We start from the raw sequence: 21182 nt of genomic DNA on the forward strand, positions 1-21182 counted from the left end.
CCATGCTGCCCGTGAAGTCCCACCAAACCTCCTTGCGTGTGTCCCTCCTGGTCTCGTGGTGGCCGGGTGTCTCGCGGAGGCTCAGCCGGCTCGTTCGGTGGCCGAGCACCTTGTCCTCCTTCCAAGAGGCAGTTGCGGGCCTGGGCTCCAGCTAAATTAACTGAAGCGTTTCAACCGGCTCCAATCCTGTCGGCAGCTCAACCGTCCCCTTGTTTACTGTTGAAATAATTACTGCTTTGCCATAATATTAGCTCTGAGCCGTGACTCCATTACCATTATCGCCGGAATATTACCCATTTATTATCTCCCAGCAACCCTGGAAGATGAACACTAGGCTTCAGAGACCAATTGTTTTACAACAGACAGGATCTTGGTGTGCATTGTTTAATGAGGTAAACTACATTATAGCCGGCATTAATTTGGCTGCGGTGCACTCCACTAAATCATTGTTAACCTGTAAATCTGCCACCGGATTTGATGCGCGCTTAATCAGCGCGCGCCGGACAGATCGGCCGGGAAAAGGGTCACCGGTGGCCCGGCTCTGTTTGCATCGCTTGGGGCGCAAACAAATAGGTTGGGGTGCTCTTGGAGGAGCAGGACGTTGAGGTGGACCCTGGTTTTGCGCGTGGTTGTGGTGACGGAGAAGCTGGCAGGGGGTTGCTTGCGAAGCGTGGGGACGCGTGCTGCGACCGGCAACGGCATCCCGCCCAGGAGCAGGGTGAATATTTAGCCCCTTGAGTGCCAGCAGCTTCCCCACCGGCTCCAATGGGAGAAGGATGTGGCCCGGTAGGAGCCAGGATCTGGTGGCATCATGTCCTGGGCTCCAGGGTTTGCTTTCTTCAAGGAGCGACTTAAACACGGTTAGCGTGCCGGGTGCTCAGCGCTTGGCTGTGGGTATCTCCTTTTAGCTGATGCCTCCTGATGCCTCCTGCTCTTTCCACGCAATGGGAGATTATGTACTTGTATGTGAGTGTGATTATATATATATATATATAAAAGTAATATTTTTGATTCCCCGCGTGGTGGAAATGAACTCTCTGAGCTGATTTGTTTGTATATTTGGCATAGCCGCCTTTAAAATCTGCATCTTGGTCCAAAAATAACAAGACCCCTACCAGCTACAAATGAGGCGATGTCTTTCCCTTAAGAAAAAGAGGAAAAAAGAAAAAAAAAAAAAAAAAAAAAACAAACCCTCTGGGCTTGAGCATATTCCCTAAACATAGCTTTGCAATGTCACGCTTTCCCTCCTTGCCGGAGGCAGAGCGCGCTCGACTCCTTATCTCAGCTGGGGGAAGCGGGTGGGCTGGTCGCCCTCGTGGAGCAGCGGCGCTGCCGGTGGCACCCTACCTTGGCGGGGGGGGGGAAAGTGGGCAGCTCTGCCTGCACCCCCATGTTTTATCCTTCGGCTCATCCCGTCGGGCACTGGCCACCTTTCCTGCGAGGGCGAGACCCGCAAGGGGGTCGCCAAAGGCCCCAGCGGCGCTGGGGAGGGCGGCAGCACAGGGGGAGCTGGCACCCCGTGCAAAGCCGTGGCCATAAGAATATGGGAAATTTGTTTTTCTCGCCCCCGAGCCGACCCATCTGCGCGACCGTCCCGTCAGCCCTGCATACGCAAAGCGGCGGCGGGACTGGCTTCGGGCAGCGGGGGAAGTTCCTCTTCGCTGTCATTGCCCGGGATAACGCCCTCGCCGCCCCCTTGCCCGAGCATCCCACCCTCCGGCATCCTTTCTCCATCCCTAGCGGCGCCTGGGCTGAACCGTGGGAAGCGAGGGGAGATGTTAGTTATTTCTTTGGCGCGGTGAGACGAGGCGGACAAAACCCAACACGCCGCCGGTGTCAGCTCGCCGGATTTTCTGTCTCTTCTTTAGCGACGAGCGCGGCTCCCTCCTTCCCTAGTAAACGCATGGCTTTGTGTCGGCGGCTCGCTCCCTGCCTGGGACTCGCCTTTCATGCGGCTGGCGTGGGGAAGAGCAAGGGACGGGAGCGTCTGAGATTCGAGAGATCTCCGCACAAATTAAAACCTTTTATCAGCCCCTAATAGCTGTGCAAACTAATTATATTTGGGCCAAACTTTGCCAGCGACTCCCCCGAGGTATTATTATAAAAATCTGAGCTGTGGAAACGCGTCCCCATTCTGTCAACACCAGGTCGCTTCAGCTATAGAAAACTCGGCTCGGGCTCGTTTTAGCTCCTGTGATGTGCTTTGCATAAGCCGCCGCGGTTGTTTTTGGGGAGGAGAGAGCCCGGGCTGGGCTGCCTCACATGTGGCCCAGGTCTGCCGAGCCAAGGGCGAATAGCACCGAAATATTTATTTGCCCGAGCCCTGCTGGCCCGGCTCGCTCTGCCGCCGCTCCCCCGCAGCCGTCAGCGTGGCATGGGGGCTGCGGCCGCACGTGTCGGGTACCTCCGTCCCTGCGGGGCCGGGATGCTGTGATGAGGTGTGGGAAGGATGCCCGGAGGGGCGGCGGAGATGCTCCAACCCCTGGCAGGACGGGAATGAGCGGAGGGAGGATTCGCCGCTCTGCCACGAAGCTGCGCGCGGATGGTTTTCCTGGCACCGGCACCACGCTGGGGGGCTCCTGGTGGTGCTGGAGCTGATTTTCCCCTTGAATTCGTGCTCCTCTTCTTCCCAGCATCGCGTTCCGCTCCCTTGCAATATCTGCTCTGCTCACCGAGCTTGCACGGGGCAGGACGCCCAGGCCAAAGACAGCTCCGGCAGTCGCCTGCCTGCTCCATGCCTCGGCAGAGGCAGTGCAAAGAAACACTTTGGACCAAACTCCTGCCCTCCTGAAGCTTGTCCCAGAGGGAAGGAGGTTCCCCCCCCCCCCATCCGCCACCATTCCGGTGCCATCCTTGCGCTCGTCCCCTGCCCAGATTGCCGGCTAATGGGGTGGAGCTAGCGCCAGCGCTCTCTATTAATGGAGCAGAATATAAACAGAATAAAGCCTTCATTTCCCGGGCGGTGATTTCATTATTAATATACTTTACAGTTCACAGGTTGTTCATTTGCTTCCATGTTTTCTCAGCTGGTGTAATCTGCGGCGCAGAGTGAGAAGAGTCATAAAATTTCCATTTCCAGTTGAATGTGCGTCCAATTCGCCGTGAAATGTTTCTTTCTGTCGTGAATATTAAGTGCCCGAGGAGTCGGTAGCCGCAGGGTTTAGGCAGGGCAGGTTGCCAGCCCCTCTCGGCGTGCCGGGGGAGACGAGGGGCGCGGAGAAGGCGAGGTGACGAGGCGAGGTGCGGGGACCGAGGGAAGGACCACGTGGCGGGGAGAAGAGGGAGGAAAAGGGGAAAGGAGAGAAAGAAGCCGTGCAAAATATGCTGGAGGGAAAAGGGGGAAAATGGGGGAGTCACAAAATGACTGACTACGAGGAGGGACGTGGCGGGTGAAGGATGCTCTCCACCTCCTCGTTTCCCCGTCCTTGATGCTTGGCGGGGAAGATGTTGCACCGCTGTCTGCTCTGGTTTGTAAATTGGTTGTCGGTGTCTGTGCTGGGCCAGCGCTGTGGGCGTTGAGGCTTTTCCCTTCCTTTAGTCTGAAAATGGGTAAAAAGAGAGTTTCCTTGTCTCTGGCGCGGCTGAGGAACGCTGCTGCGCTCGGATGGGCGAGGAGCTGAAACGTGCTCGCCAGCCTGCTGGGCTGCCCCGTACCAAACTGAACAACAGCCGTGAGGAGCCCCCGGCGGCGCAGGCACCGTTGCACACGCAGGAAAAAAAAAAAAAAGGGCTTGTCGCATGAATTGAGGGGGGGAAAAAATGCGTTCTGCTCATGGTGATGTGGCCAGCAGGAAAAGCGGGGAAATTTGTCATGTATTTAGTGTATTCTCGCATGATTTGTAGCAAATAATATACCCTGGAGGTATTTAAAAGACGTGGCGCTTAGGGACATGGTTTAGGGGTGGACTTGGCGGTGCTGGGGTTACCGATGGACTGGATGGTTTTAAAGGGTCTTTTCCCACCTAAATGATTCGATGGTTCTAACTGGGACGCTCCGGGGCAGGGCAGCAGGGGTTTGGGTGGTGGGGGCAGGCGGTGCTGCCGTGGGGCCAGGCAGGCAGCCGGCGACGGCACAGGGGGGGACCAGGAGCCGGCGGTGCTGCGGAGGGGTGCGCACAGCTGCCGCGCCGCTGGCAGCGGGCACATCTGGCAGCACAGCTGGCACCTTGCCGCAGCTGGACCCGGTCACCCCCTCCCCTGCCCGCCAACGGCGGTGCGTGATGCGGTGGCACTGCCAGGGGGGAAGGGGACAAAACGCCAAATCCTGGCGGCGTGCCCGGGCCGTGGGGATAACTCGGGCGCTGCCCGGAGCCGATGGCACTGTTTCCTTCCTGAAATGACTTCTGCCACGGCGTAACTCACTGCAGGGGAAAAAAAATGCTTCTTCCTTTCCCATCTTCTCTTGGTCGAGTCAAGATAATAATAGTCTTTTTCTGATCCCCTGAACTTTCCCATCTGCTTGGTAAAACAATGGCAATTCTTTTTCCTGCCGGTCTCTCTCTCTCTGTCTTCCTCTCTTTTATTTTTATCCTCCTACGGTATAATTTAAAGCCAGAGCAATGCCGTAGCCCATGGGTTTTTCCCCTTCCTGCGATACACTGCTGTTATTTAAAATGGCTTTTCCGTGGCAGAGCGATGCCTCTCGCTGCCCTCCCAGCGCCCGTAGCGGGGCTGATACCTTCACGGGAGACCTGGAGTTGGGGGACGATGGGCTCAAGGGATGGGGTTCAGCCCGTTCCCCGCTCCCCCTGTTCCCAGTGCATCCCAGTGCCCCGAGACCAGCATCACCCATCCCTGCTATTCCCCGCTCCCCATCTCCCCTCGCCAGCCCCCCGGGCCGCGCCGAGGCCATCCATCTCGCCGCCTGTGCGTTTCCCCGGCGTCTCTCAATAAGCTGCAGTATTGCGAATGATCCTCCAGAAATGGAGACATCAGTGCCATAAAACACGAGGGACAGAGCAAGGCCACTGGGCTGGAAAATAGCGTGTCTGAGAAAATAAAGACGGGCTAAAGATGATGGAGAGGAGACAGTGAGCTTCACCCTGCCGCCATTCGGGGGGTGAAGAGGGGTCGGGGGGTCCCGGGGGAGAAGGGGAGGGAAGGAAAATATCCCCCATCTACAGAAAACGGTGGCAGCAACGGTGTCCAGGTTTTTGCCGGCTGCCGTGTGTAGGGATACACAGGGAGAAGGAAAAGTTTCCCAGATCCCCGTGACTTCTTGCCAGCGCTTGGGATGGATTTAGCCAGCACTTGATGCTTATATTTTTTCACTCTAATGCCATTATGCCACTTGCTTCCCATCCTAGGGATATTTTCTTAATGCGGCTGAAATGCAGCTTAACTGAGGTTACAGCCATTTAACGCTTCAGATTGCAATTGCTTCTTAAGAGCTTGTCCTACGGGGAAAGCCTTTGGGTTGAAATTTTTGCAGCCAGAGGGACCCTACGGGCCTGGCGGCCAGCAGCTGTTTTTCAGACAAATCCGGAGGAAAGTGGGGCTCCTGGAGTTCGGCAGGGGACGGGGATGCTCTCGCCCGCAGAGCGATGCCGGTCGCCCGCAATGGCGCGTGGTTGGGAGAAGGGGATGCGCTGGATCCTCGCCACCAGTATCCCAGCAGGGAATTTTATTCTGGGAGTGGGCTCTGCAAAAGTCCTGCGAATTGCTGGCAGGAGCGCGTCATTTCTTGGTGTTATCTCTCTCCTTGTGCAGCGCAGCTGCTGCGAGAGACGGCGAGAAAGCTGCCAGAAATGGGATGGGCTCCAGGAGAGCCCAGTTGCGACAGGATTTAACCGGGGAGCAGCGCTCCCCGCAAACAGGATGCGCGGGTTTTCCCCGAGCGGTTTTCTCCGGCAGCATCTGTCGCTCTCCCGACGTCTCGGTATCGTTGCGGCAAATTATTTAAACACTACCCCGCCGTACCCCATCTGTCAGGCAGCCCCGGCCGCGCGTACGGGGGCTCTACCTTGCCCGCCTCTCCAAAGGAGCTCACCGGCAAAGGCTGAGCGCCAAACAACGGGACAAATTAAATCAAAAGCACAGCTTCGGCACCCGGGGGGAAAATGCACATCAGCTTTGACTTATGGCACGGCGCACGCTTACAAGAGAGAAGCAGCGGCTTTTGTCACTGCGAGGGGCCATGAAAAATGAATTAGGGCCGCTGCTGGGAGAGGGCACGCAGGAGAATCTTTCATTCTGGCGACGCCGTCCTCTCTCACCTTGCAGGCGGCACCGGGGGAAGAAATCGCGGGGAGGAAGGGAGAGCGGGGAGGGAAAGGAAGAGAGGACTTCTCGTTGGGCGGCTTGTGAGGGTCCGGCTGCGGGAGAGAGCGGGGAGGGGGAGAGGTGCCCTGAGAGCAGCCTCGGTGCTCCAGCTCCGTTTCATCGGGAGCTCTGGAGAGGGCTCGGCTCCGCGGGAGCCTCCGTACTCGGCTTTCATGCGCCTTTTGCCTGTTTTCCTGCAAGGAGGCGGAAAAGCTGCGTGGGAAGCGGCTCGGCACCGGTCGCAACCTCTGCCCAAACCTTTCCCCTGGGAGCATCTGTCCCTCCCGGTGCCACCACGAGGGCCACCCGCCTCTGAGCAGGTGGACCCCGAGGGCCGAGGAGGAGGATGCCCGGCTTTGTGCTTGCGATTAATGCGTATCATTAAGAAAATCGGCCCTCTAATGAGCCCTACACCCATCTTTGCTACAGACCCGACACCACTTAGGCGCTTTGTGAAGTGCGACTGTCGCTAATTTGCTCTAACGGGGGTGGCACGTACCGTCGGGACCTTTTCCTGGGGCTCGACGTCCTTACCAGCACCGGCTGGGAGATGCCGAGGATGGTGGCTGCCGGTTTGCCGAGCCCCGAGCTGCCTCCGAGCTCGCCCGGCTCTCCCTTGCACCGAAGTAAAAAGGCTCATTCTTTATTCGACTCGTTTGCTCCTGAGTTAGAGCCTCGTTCAAGGGTGGTTGGTCCCCGAGTCGTTTTTGTTTTGTTCCTTTAAATATTAATTTCTGTAATCCTTTTATTTCCCAAGGAACTACTTCTTGCAAACAAAAGGTTTAATGCTCCTCTTTTATTCCCGGTAACAAATAAGTTGTCGGAGGCGCGCAAACATCCCAGCAGCAGCGAGCCGTGCGTGTGCGCTTGCAGTGCTCAGGGAGAAGCGTCCCCGGGGGACCGCGGGTACCACGGCAGCATCTCCCTAGAGATGCTCTCCCGGAGAGGGAGGGCAGCGAGCCCGGCCGGCACCGGGAAGCCCCCGTGCATCCCGGGATCCCGATCTTTTGCGTGGTGGCATCTCTGACATCGCTTTTTGAGACGGAAGATTTGAGAGCCGAAGGCCGGGAAGCACAATAGAAGATAGACTGCTTGTACCTCATTGTCTGGAGAATAGATGGGCTGCGGGCTCCCGGAGAATAGGAGCTGCCACTCAGGCAGCTTTAATAGAACAGGCGGCAGATAGATTTCAATAAAAGAAATGAGTATAAATATTGTTAGCGGAGAAGAGAGGAAAAGTGAAAAAGATCTTGTTTGACGAGTCACAGTGGGGAAACTTTCAAGGACTTTTAAGCTAAAAACTCTTCACAATAGTGCTATAATGGGCGGTTAGATCAACTCGGCAGCGTTACGCAGCGCCGGTGAGGCAAGCGGCACCGGCAGGGGCGTCCCCGGCACGGCTTGGCACGGGAGGTCCGGCCCTGGACGCAGGGCACGGTGGTGAGATGGCCGTTTCGGCTGCCCGTGCCTCGCTTTTGCTGTCCGTGGTGAATATAGGCTATAGGCTGCGAATAGGTTGCAGGCGATGTGGTGGTATCTGGAGGGTCTCTGCTATTTGCACGTGATGTGTTGCAACGTGCCCACTTCATAGCTAAATATTTGACTTATCGTACAACACAGTGCGTCCAGCTGTGGAGTCCTCAGCACAACAAGGACACGGAGCTGTCGGAGCGGGGCCAGAGGAGGCCCCGGAGATGCCGGGAGGGCTGGAGCCCCTCTGCTGGGAGGACAGGCTGGGAGAGGTGGGGGGGGGTCAGCCTGGAGAAGAGAAGGCTCCAGGGAGACCTCAGAGCCCCTTCCAGTGCCTAAAGGGGCTCCAGGAGAGCTGGGGAGGGACTCTGGATCAGGGAGGGGAGCCATGGGATGAGGGGGAACGGTTTTATACTGAAAGAGGAGAGATTTAGGTGAGATATTAGGAAGAAATGTTTCCCTGTGCGGGCGGTGAGCCCCTGGCGCAGGGTGCCCCGAGCAGCTGTGGCTGCCCCATCCCTGGAGGTGCTCAAGGCCAGGTTGGACGGTGGAACTGGATTGTCTTTAAGGTTCCTTCCAGCTCCAACCATTCTATGATTCTCTGACATGTAAGCCCCCAAGCGTGGTCTTGGGGTTAACTGTAGATGCACTGAGTAAATGCAGCCACAGAGGTGGGTCCTGTCTCAGATCTAGCTCCGAGCAGCGCAAGAAGCCAAAGAAAATGTCTTCCTTGGCAGCAAAGAGCGAAGGTTTGGCAGTGGGCTGCGGAGCATCAGCCTTGGTGATCCCTCCTGGCTGCCAGATGCATTGGGAGGACGTGGAAATCCCCACGTCCTGTCCCCCTGCCCATGGGTAGCCAGAGACAGGGCTTTGAGGAATAGTCACCTCTGCTCACATCAGCCCAAAATCGGGCCTGGGAGGTTCCTCCATCGCACGTCAAGGAGAAGCACGAGGCACCATCAGCTCCCCGTTACACCCAAAATAGTTGTTAAGGAGAAAAGAAGCCGTGTGGCTGTGCATGAGGAGAGGGTCCTGCAGCCCGGGGATGGAGGGGACCCCAATACCGGTGCAGGAGAAGGACTTATGGCAAGCATGGATCTGTCACTGGTTTGCACTGGGGGACCCTCACCACCGCTGCCGCACATGCGGGGATGGAGCAAAATTAGCTGTGAAAGTTCTGCGGAATGCAGTTAAATGAAGGGTGCGGGCAAGGAGAACAGGATATTTCCCCGCCCTTTGGTGGCACAATCGGTGACGGTCACCCTCTCCCCCTGCGGGGCGCGAGGATGAGGAGGGACCGCGGGCTGCAGCGGCGGAGGGAGCTTCTGCGCAGCTCCCGCAGCCCTGAGCGCGTCGCAAAAGCCCGGCAGCGAGAGAAACCGTCCCCTGGGGCTTCGCACAACATCAGGCCACGGCAACGTGCTCATTAACACGGAAAAACACGTAAGAGGAGAGATTTCTTTCCTTGTCGTCGGGAAACCTCAAAGGGAGAGAGACTTGGCCCCGTGTAAGCACGATGCAGTCTTTGATAAGCTGCGTGCGGGTCTCGGGGCTTATTGTCCTTCTTTTGAAGGCGTGTGAAAAATGAAGAAGAGGAGGTTTGTACCCCACGCCTGCCGTACGCTGCTCGTGTAGGGTGGGCTGTCTAAAGGGATCGCTGCTCTAAGGGGGGCTGCAGATGGAAAGGGGCTGGAGCCCGCGACAGGGGGATGTAATATTCGCCAGAGGTGGAGAGGAGCACGCCGTGCTTGCCTGGGTCGATAGGGTAATCTTAAAAAAAAAAAAAAAAAAAAAAAAAATCATTTTTTTAATGATTGCTCTGGATGATTTCCAGCAGGGTAATTACCCCCAATCTTTCTGCGCCGGAGCGTGGCGGCGTTAAGCCGGCACCGGGGAGGGGGGAAGAGGGGGCGCGCGGAGGGGAAGCCGCTCTTGCCGGTGTCATTTGCCTGATCAAACGAAAACGGGAAAGGGAATTTTCGAACCGCCTGAACTTTGTTCCTTACGTGTTAATTGAGCAGTCAGGAGTGCGTAATACTGATTTACAAGAGGTGAAGCAGATGCTTCCCCCATTTTCGGCCAGGGCGTGCGCTGGAGGCGGCCTTAGCTCTTTTTTGCCTGGGGCTGTGTCACGCCTGCTTTGAGCGCTCGGGTTTGGGGTGACGCCTTCCCCCACCGCCTGCCCCGCACGCTGGGACCCGAGCTGCCCGAGCGATGCTACTAAATCACCCACCCTGGATTTTTCCGCCCGCGGCCACAGCGCAGGAGAGGTGAAGCGGGTCTCGGGCGCCAGCAATTCGCTCTTATTACCTTTATGCCTTTTATTTATTTACTGTAAACTGTTATAGGATGGCCATCACTACCGCATGGGAGTGACGTTGGAAATATATGGCTCTCGATTTTGGCGCGTCACTCGGAGCCGGGAGTCTGCGCGGTGTTAATTTTTATTGCCGGAGGTAGCCATAAATTGATAGTTCAGAACCGCTGTAGGGACTGTAATTAACTAGTTACTATTTCACCTCCAAAAGGAGCAATGTTTCACGCTCTTACTTTTACTTATCTGGAATCAGCCGCTGTCAACACCCGCTGAAGCCCATATAAAGATTTATAGACCTTGGAGGTAAATATTGACTAATGGGCAGCTCAGCTTAATGTTCACCTTGAAGGACAATAAATTGTGCTATTGATTGAAGCGAGATGTCAATATCTGCATTGTTGTAAACATTTTAATAAAATTATCTCCATAAAATATTCTCCTTCTCCAGCCGATCCCAGCTAGTAGGATCGGTGCCCGGCAGAGGCAGCGGGCAGGGTCCTGCCTGGGGAATTCGGGCGTGCAGAGATGAAACCCGTTGCGGGTTGGATCGCTGAGGTTTTGCGCCTTTGAGCTTCAGAGGTGGGAACATTGCAGCCCAGGACGGCTGGGTTGGCTTGGCTTGATGGGGCAGCGGGAAAGATGCGCCACGGCTGTGCCGCACGCTTGGCGCCACGCGGCTGGGAGCAGGCACCGCTGCGGTAGGGTTGTGGTCCTCGGCAGGAAGCGTGGTGCGCAGAAGCGATGAGGGTGGCCTCGCTCGGCGCACCACGGGTCGCTGGCAGGGCAGGACGCCGGGGCGGAGAGCGATTCCTCCCTCCCGGCTCCGTTTGTTAACGGCATGGTGGGCAAGGGAGGGTTCTGCTGGAGAAAGCCATGTGTCCTAGAGACCTGAACGGGGCTGCAACGGCGAGCCGGGGGACAGCGGCTCGTAATTAATTTGGGAACATGTGTTCGCTTTCCGGTGAGTTATTATCTTGTCAGAGGTTCAATGGAAGCAAAGGGGTAGGAGGAGGCAGAAGGGAGACGAGTCAGGCTGGGAAAAGGAGGAGAAGCAAGGCAAGGAGAAAGGCAAGGGGGGAGCCCCAGGCGTCTGCCCGCACCTCATCGCATCTGCACCCTGCGGGACCCCGCGCACAGCGGTGCCGTCTGTTGGGTCTGCCCGGCTCCGCTGCTGACGTTGGCTGTGCGTTATGCGTCGAGTCCGTCTTGGGTATTTCGCAGCTCCGGGCTGAGTTTTACCCCTTGCTCCTGTGTGCTTCAGCTTCCCCTTCCTGGAGGATGTTTTACGGAGAGCTGCAGAGTTGCAGTGCAAATAGCACGTAGCGGTCCGTGCACGGGCTCCCGCTCGCCGAGCAGGCGGATTCAAGCTCGGGTTTTGCATCCCCCCGCCTCGCACCGGGTTAGTTCATCATCCTCGGCTGCTGAGCAAGGATTACGCTTTTGCCTAGTCCGTGGCTCTTCCATTTCTGGCCTGTGTTATATTATTAGTATTAATAAGAATAATGATGGGCGCTGGCTGTGATGGTTTTCTAGCTCCTGAGGAGATGAGAGCGCTCTCCCATTAATTCCGGCAATATTTCAGCTCCTAATTGTGCTCAAGCAGAGACAGCCTGGAAAAGTTCCCACCATCGATTCCGGGGGGGAGCAGGGCTGGGGGCGGGGCCGTGGGTCATCCTTGCCCCAAGCATCCCTGCCCCGAGCATCCCCGCCCCGAGCATCCCCGCCCCGAGCATCCCTGCTCCGAGCATCCCCGCCCCGAGCATCCCCGCCCCGAGCATCCCCGCCCCGAGCATCCCTGCCCCGAGCATCCCTGCTCCGAGCATCCCTGCTCCGAGCATCCCCGCCCCGAGCATCCCCGCCCCGAGCATCCCCGAGCTCCAGGTGCTTTTGGGAGGGGGGGACCGCGGCGGTTGGCTGTCATCATAGGTGCAGCCTCGGGCCAGCGGTGGGAGCGATCCCAAAGGGCCTCATGCACATGAGAGTGGGTGGAGAAATAACCCGGGCCCCGGCTATTTGCTTTGCCATTCCTGGCAGTCACTAATGAATGAGATTTGTCCGACTATCAACAAGGCTCCCCATTATAAACAGGCAAAAAGGCAGAGGCCGGGGAGCCCGGCGCTTGGGTAATTACTCTCGGTCCATGCCTTCCCCCCTCGGCCGACACGGGCGCCGGCGGCAGCGGAGCACCTTCACAGACCCAGTTTTCTTGCAAAGCCCCTTGTGCGGGAGGGGGCGGGGGACACGGTGGGCATCCCGGTCCCTCGGTGTCACCCGCTTGGCCGGCGTGGAGCGGTGCCCTTGGGGTGGGGATCCCTCATGTCACTTTATTCCTTGAGGTGATGGTAGCTGGCACTAACGAGGCAGGATTTGGCCAGGGACGGTCTTCCTAACGCTGTCGTCATCGTTGTCTGAGGAAGAGTAATACCAGGTTGTGGCCGGGGTAAAAGCAGGTGTCAGCTCTGCAAAGCATCCCGTTTGGGTCCAGGGCGGGCTCTGTGCATCAGCATCGGTGTGCTGTAGCCACAACCCCCGTGGGTGCTGATACAGAGGACACCGCACGCCGAAACCCTCAGCTCGTTGCGCTCTGCCTCTCCTCCGGCCGATTACCGCGTCCGTATCTCAGACTCCAGCGCTACGCGGGCACAGAGGAAGCCTTCATGTCTCAATTTCCCGAGCTTTCGCAGGTGGAAAGCTGACCCTCGCAGTTCCCGTAATGAAGTCTTTTGCTGGGTAATGAAATGCACTCTCGAGCTGCTTTGCTCCCGGATCAAACCGGGGACGCGCGCTACGCCTCGGCTACGGCGAGAGCTAATTCTCGCCACGTGCGAGCCGGCTCCGGCGCACTCGGGGAAGGGCCTTTGGTTAGTTGGGAAGAGGAGTGTTATCTGAGCCTTTGCACAAACCGGAGTCGGATTTGCGCGCGGAGCATCCGAAGGCCACCGGCTGTGTCATTATTTTATCAGCAGGCAGCGCTGTGCTACAGAGAAGCCGATTCTAGGTCAGCCATAAAAGGGACTTTTATATTTTTTTTTCCCCCCTTCTCTCCTTTTTTTTTTTTTTTTTTTTTTTTGCACAATGCTGCAAGTCCGGTGGACGTAAGGCTGCGATTTGTGTGTCCCCAAAAGGATATTGATTTGGGGGTAACGCCTGCACATCTTGCCTTTTCCATTGCGCTAAGTGCTGATGAGCTCAAGCGGGTTTGACCGTGAGGGTGGGAATTTCGGCGCCAGGCTGAGGGTGCGGGTGGACGTCGGGAATTCAACACAGCGGATTGTACGGGAAAACTTGCCTCACCCCTTTCCAAAGCTTGCGGGGTGGCGCGGGGCAGCCTTCCCAGTTAGTTCAGCCTGTGGTAGTGGGATGCACGGGGTCCTCGGTTCGGCCGTGCGGGAGCGGGAGGGAGCAGCGGACCTGCGCAGTCCCGTGGCCGCCGCGAGGTCCGGCGCAGGGGAGAGCCGAGAGCGCGATTTCATGACGTCTGAGCGTGTTTGCAGCGGTCGGAGCTGCCGGTAGCTGCACCAGGGACTGCAGGAGCGGGATCCCAACGGGTGCCCGGGGGGGGCCGTGCCGTGTCGAGCCGTGCGTATCCCCACGTACACGCGCTTTCCAGGCGGGCGGCAGCGTGTGACTGCGCTCACTATTTACGTACCACGGGAAGAGATGCTATAAAAATCTCCGCCGGTGGGATGCAGCTGGCGTGTGCCCCGATGGAGCCTCCCGCGTGTATATTTTGCCCATGTTTGTTCGGAGCGAGGTGTATACAGTCGACCGGCCAAGCGCGGCGAGGCACAGCCCGTCGGGTCACGGTAGCGCCGAGGCCGTGGGAGCCGGGCGGGAAGCGAGGGCGAGCGCGGGATCGCCCGGCTCCGCCACCGAGCTCGCCGCGTCCCCCGGGGACCGGGGACCTGCGCTCGGCCTCTCTGCCATTGGCACTCACTCCCAGAAACAGCTGTCCAGAGCTAATTTATTTCCTAATGCTCCAGCAATGTTAATTTATAAATTACACTGGTAATTCGAGCTATTATTAATTTCAGATGGTGTAGGGCAAGCCTAATTAAAATATGACACCAATTGCCACACATATGTACCAAGGACTACCGTTTAAAATTTATAGGAATATTAAGTGTGACACTGGTCTCGGAGATGCTTCGCACAGTAATTACAGCATCCCGGCTGCGGGAGATCCGATGGGGAGATGTAAACGAAAGGAAAGGGAGAAGTTGTCCCCGTTCGGGGGCTGCCGAAAACCCGCTGGTGCCGTTCATTTGGGGGCGAGCGGCGTTTCTGGGGGATGTTTGGTAGACGTGTCCTAGCTGCCAAGTTTCTTTATTCAACTCTGCATTTATTGTAACGCCACGGTCTCAGTCAACCTGGAGACTCTCATGGCTGCTGATCGCATCTGCCCGGCTTTGAGCGAAAGCAGGAGCTGGGGTGCAGCCCGGGCAGGGAAGAGGAGGGCGAGCGCATCCCCTCCGTGGGTACCGCAGGAATTGAGCCTCGAGCAGCACAGCAATTCAGCTGGAGGGGGAGATGTTGGCACCACAACTGATGGGGATAAAGTGGCTGTGGGGACAAAGCTGAAAAATAAGAGAAGGGCGTCTACGCTGGAGGCAGGGATGCAAAGATGCCAAGGAGCGATGATTTCAGGTTACTCTAGCAGGCTGCAGGTTTGCTGAGGACCACTTTGCCCATCCTGCGCATCTCCAGCAAGGGATGCTCTTGGTGGGGCCGGGGACACCGCAGAGGTCCGGTGCTAAGCAGGCACCTTTCTGGCAGGGTGCTGGTGCTGGGACAGGGTGGGTGTCCCAGGGGGTGACCGGCCAGTGGGCACAGGTTTGTTGTGCCTCCCCATCACTCACAGCCCTCTCTTTCTGCCCCTGCAGCCGTGGGCTTCATCAGCGAGGACGAGTACCTGGAGATCACGGGCATCACGCGGGAGCAGTCGGGCGAGTACGAGTGCAGCGCCTCCAACGACGTGGCAGCGCCCGTCGTCCAGCGAGTCAAAGTCACCGTCAACTGTGAGTAGCCTGGGGGCGGCGGGGGACTGGGGAGGGAGTGGGACACTGTGCTGCCCCGCGAGGGGATGGGACTTTGGGTGGTGGGAAGCGGGGCGGTCCCGGCCCTCGCCCCCAGAGCTGGAACACGCGGCGGCAGTTTTCCGAGCAGGTGGTGGTTGGCCCTTTTTTTTCCCCTTCTTTTCGAGTCGAGCTCCATTTTTTTTTTTTTTCCACCACCTCCTCTTCAGCTGTCTCCATCAACCTGGGTTTTCCGCCCATGGTGAGATGCTGTGCAGATAACCTCCGGGGAGAGGAAAGAAGTGAGCAGTAAATAGGATTTTATTTATTTTTTTTTTCTGTTAGAAAAAATGTGAGAGAGAAAGAGAGAGAGTGAGGAAGAAAGTAGCACCATTTGTGCACAGAGACAGAGCTGAAGATGCCCAAAAAGTCCTCTCTGGCCACCCCTTCGGCTGCTTGGGGTTGGCGCAGGGTCACACGTGGTTCCCGGGAGTTGTGGGGCTCTGGTCCTCGGAGGAGGACGCACGAGGCTGCGGCGTGGGGTCCCCCATCTGCCCCAAATCCCCCCAGAGACCAGTGCCGGGGTGGCAGGAGATAGACACGCGCTCAGAGATGATTCGGGTGCAGGGAAATAAAGGGGATTTTAAGAGCGAGGGGAGGGGGTGAGATGTCGCCGGGGCTGCCGGGCGTTGAACCCGGCTATCCCGTTTTCCCCCGCAGACCCGCCGTACATCTCGGACGCGAAGAGCAGCGGGGTGCCGGTGGGGCAGAAGGGCATCCTGCTGTGCGAAGCCTCCGCCGTCCCCTCCGCCGACTTCCAGTGGTACAAAGATGACAAGCGGTAAGAGTCCCCGGGGAGGCGGGGGGAGAAAGGGGAGCAAAACGGGAGGGCACGCACCGACCCCGTGCGAACCGTGCCCAGCGCCAGCAGCTTCGGCGTTTACTAACCAGTTATGGGGCTGCGGTAGCCCAGTAATCCCTGATAACCCACGGCTCCACCTGGGTTGGGATGCGGAGGGGATGTCCCCTCCGACAGCAGCAGGTTGTGCTTGTCGGGGGCTAATGAGGACATCTCATCGGGAGCGACTGCCGCTCAGTACCTCTTAAAAACAGGTCAGGGCTTTATATTTCAACTGGGTGCTGTCTGCGTGGTGGAAAATAGATGGGGGGCATTCGCTGGGGGGTGGGATTTTGGCAGGAGGCTCAGTCAGACGGGTTTTGGGTGGGCAGTGTGGGCAGGATCGCTGCAGCGTGCGCCTCTGTTTTATGGTCTCGTGACAAATCCCTGCTCGGGTGAGGCGTAACGGCCAAGAGCAATATCGGCAGCGCAAATCCAAGCGCTTAGGAGCGGATGAAACCCCTGTCAGCTCTTTAAAGGCTGTGGCCAGAAGGCAGTGTCAGGCCCTTGCCCTTGGAAAGGCAGAAGAGATGCGGTGTGGGTCGAGGGAGAGGGTGTGCTGTGCCGCAGAGACGGCCTGCCCAGCTTTGGGGTGAAAGTCGCCCTTTTAGGTCAACCAGCATCTCCTGTGTCCCGCCAAAGGAGCAGCTGGGGGCGGAGGAGGGGAGCAGCGCTCCCACCCCTGTGCTAATCTCTCTCTGACCCCGGGCAAAGGGGTTTTTTTAACCCATTTTTTGCATTGCTTCTCCCTGGGAAGCCCAGAGGGACTGCGGCACATCCAAGCATGGGACGAGCCACACAGGTGGGGGACACCATGGCAGGAGGACACCCGTTCAGGGAGGTCAATGCACTCAGTTAACGCTTCAGCCTTTGCGCTGGCTGAGAAGTGCCACGGTGGTGGTATTGGGGTCCACCAAAGGGGTTATCTGCAGCATCTGCTGCCTGTGGATACTGTCAGCCCCGTCTCCTCCTCTGCCTGCAAGGTCCAAGGGCACGTGGGGGTCAGAGCATCCCTCCCTCTGCACGGTGTTCAGCAAGCCCCAAAGCCATCCCCTTCAGCAGTGACTGCATCCCTGGGGCTGCCTGTGGACATCACGGGGACGGTGTGAGCTGGCAGCTAAGGGAGGAGACCCAGCAGAGCGGCGTCCATCTCCCCTATGCCCCCCAATACCTTCCTTTCTCCCTCTTCGTGCGTGATCTTTTCCCCAAGCTCGATGTTCCCACTCTCGCGCGGGAACAGGGAATAGGGGGAACTTCTCCTCATGAGCCTCTCCCCTTCTGCTTCCCTCCCAGGCTGGCCGAAGGACAGAAAGGACTCAAAGTGGAGAACAAAGCCTTCTTCTCCAGACTGACTTTCTTCAATGTCTCCGAGCAGGACTACGGCAACTACACCTGCGTAGCCTCCAACCAGCTAGGAAACACCAACGCCAGCATGATCCTCTACGGTGAGTGGGGCCGAGGGAGCCGGCCGGGCTGGGGACACGGCTTAACGGTGAGACCGCCGACGTGCGAGACACGGGATGGGGGAGAGGTGCATTTGGTAGTGATCCTTTCTGCCCCGGCACACAGATCGGAGGTCGTAGCAAGCCCAGGGAAATCGCGAAAGCCTCCAAACCTTCCTCTGGGCTCAGGCCCCACGTCTGCCACCGCTCAGAGGTGTTTGGCACTGCGTCGATGCAAAGTTAAGACTTGGCTGTGGGTTTCCGTCTTCTCGCTCCGACAAATTCCTAGGAGAGGCTTTGTTTGAAGGTGTCCTCCTGTGTTGATCAGGGGGAGGAGAGCCGGCGCTCAGGGTGGTCACGGCAAGCCCGTGTGCCTCGTGCCCACCTGAAAATAAATGACCCACGTGGTTCTGCCACCTTCCAGGTCACATTTTCCGCTCCTGCCAAGCAGTTATATTCTATTATGGATTTAAGTAAACCCACAAAGCCCGGGCAGGAGACCCCCTCTTCCCTAGGAGAGACGGGGCTGGAGCGCAGCAGGGTCCCAGCGGGTCCAAACGTGGGGACCCACGTGGCATGTAGGCATGCGATGGGGGCAAGGAGTGGAAGAAAAACCTGGTGTAAAGAAGGAAGCATCGCGGGGTAGGAGGAAGGGTACGTCTGAAAATGTGGTCTCCCTTTGCCGCTGTCCTCCTGCGTATCTGTGCCAACGGCGGTGCCTATCTCCTGTCTCCCTTCCTTCGGTGCGGGAAGCTTTCCTGGTTCGGCGTGAGCAGGCGCGGTGCCCGGCTTGGCAGGGGCTCGGTAAGGCGCTCCTGTGGGCTTCGTCACCCTTTTGCGATGTGTCGCTCCCCACCCCCAGAGCAGCCCACCCTTTTTTCCTCCCGGATAGTTTCGTTCTCCCTTGCAGGAGCATGACGTATTGGCAACCAGCCTGCATCTTCCCGGGCATCTCCGTCCTCCCGGGCATCTCCGGTGCGGGTGTCTGTGCAAGGTTGTAAATAATCTGTTGTCATGTAATTTTTCTCTTCCGTTGTTTTCTCCCGGAGAGCACCAGCTCACGCGGGGCGAGCCGGGCGACCGGCAAGGCTCTGCGCTGCAAAGCATTGTGTTGTGAAACAAAGCTGTTCTGCCTCGTGTTTTCACCACATCTTGTTATTGTATGGCTGGAGGGGGGCGGCAGAGGGGGAGACGAGCCTTCCTCGCCCCCAGACCCCTCGGTGGGGTGGCTCAGGGCTAGCGGGCCGGGTGCTTAGCGCTGCAAAGCCCACCGAGATAGCAGGCGGTCCTGCAGGGTGAGGCAGGCGTGTTGAGGCCCTGGGAAGCCACGTTCCCTCCTCTCCATCCTCGGGAAGGCGCTGGATGCGGCTCAGGGAGGCAGTTTCTCTGGGGAGAGCGGAGGATGCAGGCAGCATCGCAGGAGGGGCTCGTCCTCGCCCTCGGCAGTCGGGTCTGGTTGCCCTGAGCCGCGGCAGAGGAGTCGGTGCCATCTGGGATGCTGAGCTCCGTGCCTCGGTGCAGAGCTAGCCTTGGATAATAATGAGCCTAACAGCCATTTGTTCTCCCCGAAAATCTCTGTGCTGCAAGTGATGAACATTAGCGTCGTTACCTGCCCGTTAAGCCGCCATTAGCGTTGCCTTAGGAACTATCTCTTCCTGGTCATCGGTGTCCCCAGTAACCCCATTTTTCAGGGAGACAGACACCTCTGGCCGGGGCCCGTCCTTAGGGTGGCTGTTCCAAGCACCCGGCATAGCCCAGGCTGTGGGTGCGACCTAAGCCTCAGTGTTGGAGGCTCTCTAGGGGTTTGTGGCCTTAAAGTCTTAGGTAGCGTGGGACCTCAGTCTGGCACGCACAGATGGGGGCTGGATGAAGAGCCCCCCAAACTAATGATGACTTCTGTCTGCTCTTGGCTTTGGGAGAGCTGTCAGGTATTTGGTTTCTCACGCGTGAGCGATGTTTTTTGTGGCTCGTGGCGTGACAGTGGCGTCAGGGGGGACGCAGTGAAGCCTCCTGTGAAAGTTTAAGCCTTTAAAAGCTGGAGAGGGACTTTTTACAAAGGCATAGGGTGAGGGGGAATGGCTTCAAACTGGAAGAGGGGGGATTTAGATGAGAGATGAGGAAGAAATTGTTGCCTGTGAGGGCGGTGAGCCCCTGGGGCAGGTTGCCCCGAGCAGCTGTGGCTGCCCCATCCCTGGAGGTGCTCAAGGCCAGGTTGGACGGGGCTTGGAGCAACCTGGGCTGGGGGGAGGTGGCCCTGCCCGGGGCGGGGGGGTGGAACTGGATGATCTTCAAGGTCCCTTCCAACCTCAACCATTCTATGATGTTATGATCCCCCTGAGCTTTGTCAGTCTGAGTGTGAATCCCATCAGGGAGTGAAATCAGAGTGTGTTGGCCGCCCATAATTTCCATAAAGCCGCATTGATTTAATGATATTTGAAGTCTTTATTAAGTGAGTCCCATGGAGGGGGTGAAGGTTCCCCAGGCCACCCTAACCCACCGTGGACCCGAGGGGACCGTGATGCGCAGGAGGTCCCCGTCCCCAGGCGCAGGGCTCCCCAGCACCGCCGGGAGCAACCCCATCCTCGTAATTAGTAGTAAGGCTGCTATGGAGCATCATCGAGCCGAGCGCGCCGGTCCCTAAGCAACCAGCGCCGTCGGTCTGGCGATTAATGTGTCTTTATTTATCGTAATGCAAGATAAGAGGGAAGTTGCGTGCGACGGCTGCGCTACCTGTGGCATGAGAAGGGTCTCACGTGTCCTTGGGGGATAATTGTGTGACTATCCCCTTTTCCCTGAAACTGAGTTTAGGAGTTTCTCCCCCCACCCCCCCGCCCCGCCTCCCAAATGGAGGTTTAATGCCCATGGGTACGGTGACGTGAGCCTTTCCGGGGCTGTGCAACTGCGGCTAATGTAGCGCACGTCTTTTAATCTTTTTTTTTAATCTAATTTTTCAGGGAGGTCAACTGGTGCTTTATTTAACATGTAGCAGTGGTTATTATAGGCTGCCGCCTCATTCGGCGGCTCATTTGGTGCTGTCGGTAACGTGATGAAGCGTGGGGTGGAACCACATCATTTAGTGGAGTTGGGGAAAAGAAATGCCCTCCGCTTCTCCCCCGTCACGTGGTCCGTGTTGCTTCCGAGAGGCTGGTGTCGGGCAGCGAACCCTTGTGGGATGCTGCAGGGGATAAGCCCGTTTGGGATGTTGCAGGGGATAAGCCCGTTTGGGATGCTGCAGGGGATAAGCCCGTTTGGGATGCTGCAGGGGATAAAACCTTTTGGGATGCTGCAGGGGATAAAACCCTTTGGGATGCTGCAGGGGATAAAACCCGTTTGGGATGTTGCGAGAGCGATGGGCACCGAACCCATGCCAGAGGGGAGCAGCAGGAGCACAGGGGAGAGCTGAACCCCCGAAATTCCCCAACTCGCAGCCCCTGCCCTTTGCGTTTTTTTTTTCTCGGGGTGCTATCGCGGACTTTGCAGAGCCCTCCCCCGGGTCTGGTGTCCCGCAGGCGGCTCGTCTCAGCTCACACAGCGCTCTTCCCGGACGGGGGCAGCGTGGCCCCAGAGGAGCGGGGTGTGATTCGGGCAGCAGCATCGCATTTGCTACCTCCATCCACTCGTCTTCCCCAGCCCCAGGTGGAGGGCAGGCTGAGCGCGGCGACTCGAGCCTGCCGCTTTCCATTGCCCTTGTGCCTTAACTTTCCCTTGTTCTTTAATTTTTTAGAAGAGACAACTACCGCTCTGACACCCTGGAAAGGTCAGTAATTCGGGGATCCCCG

The 21182-nt window shown here is 57.8% G+C and overlaps 1 protein-coding gene across 1 annotated transcript in view; it reads left to right on the forward strand.

Annotated features, from left to right (window-relative positions):
* Nucleotides 1-21182, forward strand: part of LOC309680295 (protein CEPU-1) — a gene marked incomplete at its 5' end in the record, with an annotated part of 141539 nt that overhangs the window by 118203 nt on the left and 2154 nt on the right. The window contains 4 exons of the mRNA XM_082493850.1: nt 14932-15066; nt 15784-15904; nt 17255-17406; nt 21128-21160. Coding sequence (XP_082349976.1) covers nt 14932-15066; nt 15784-15904; nt 17255-17406; nt 21128-21160 — 441 coding nt within the window. The remainder of the gene's footprint in view (nt 1-14931; nt 15067-15783; nt 15905-17254; nt 17407-21127; nt 21161-21182) is intronic.

The sequence above is a fragment of the Vanellus vanellus genome (assembly GCF_965231255.1).
Source record: "Vanellus vanellus genome assembly, chromosome: 21".
Lineage (NCBI taxonomy): Eukaryota > Metazoa > Chordata > Aves > Charadriiformes > Charadriidae > Vanellus > Vanellus vanellus.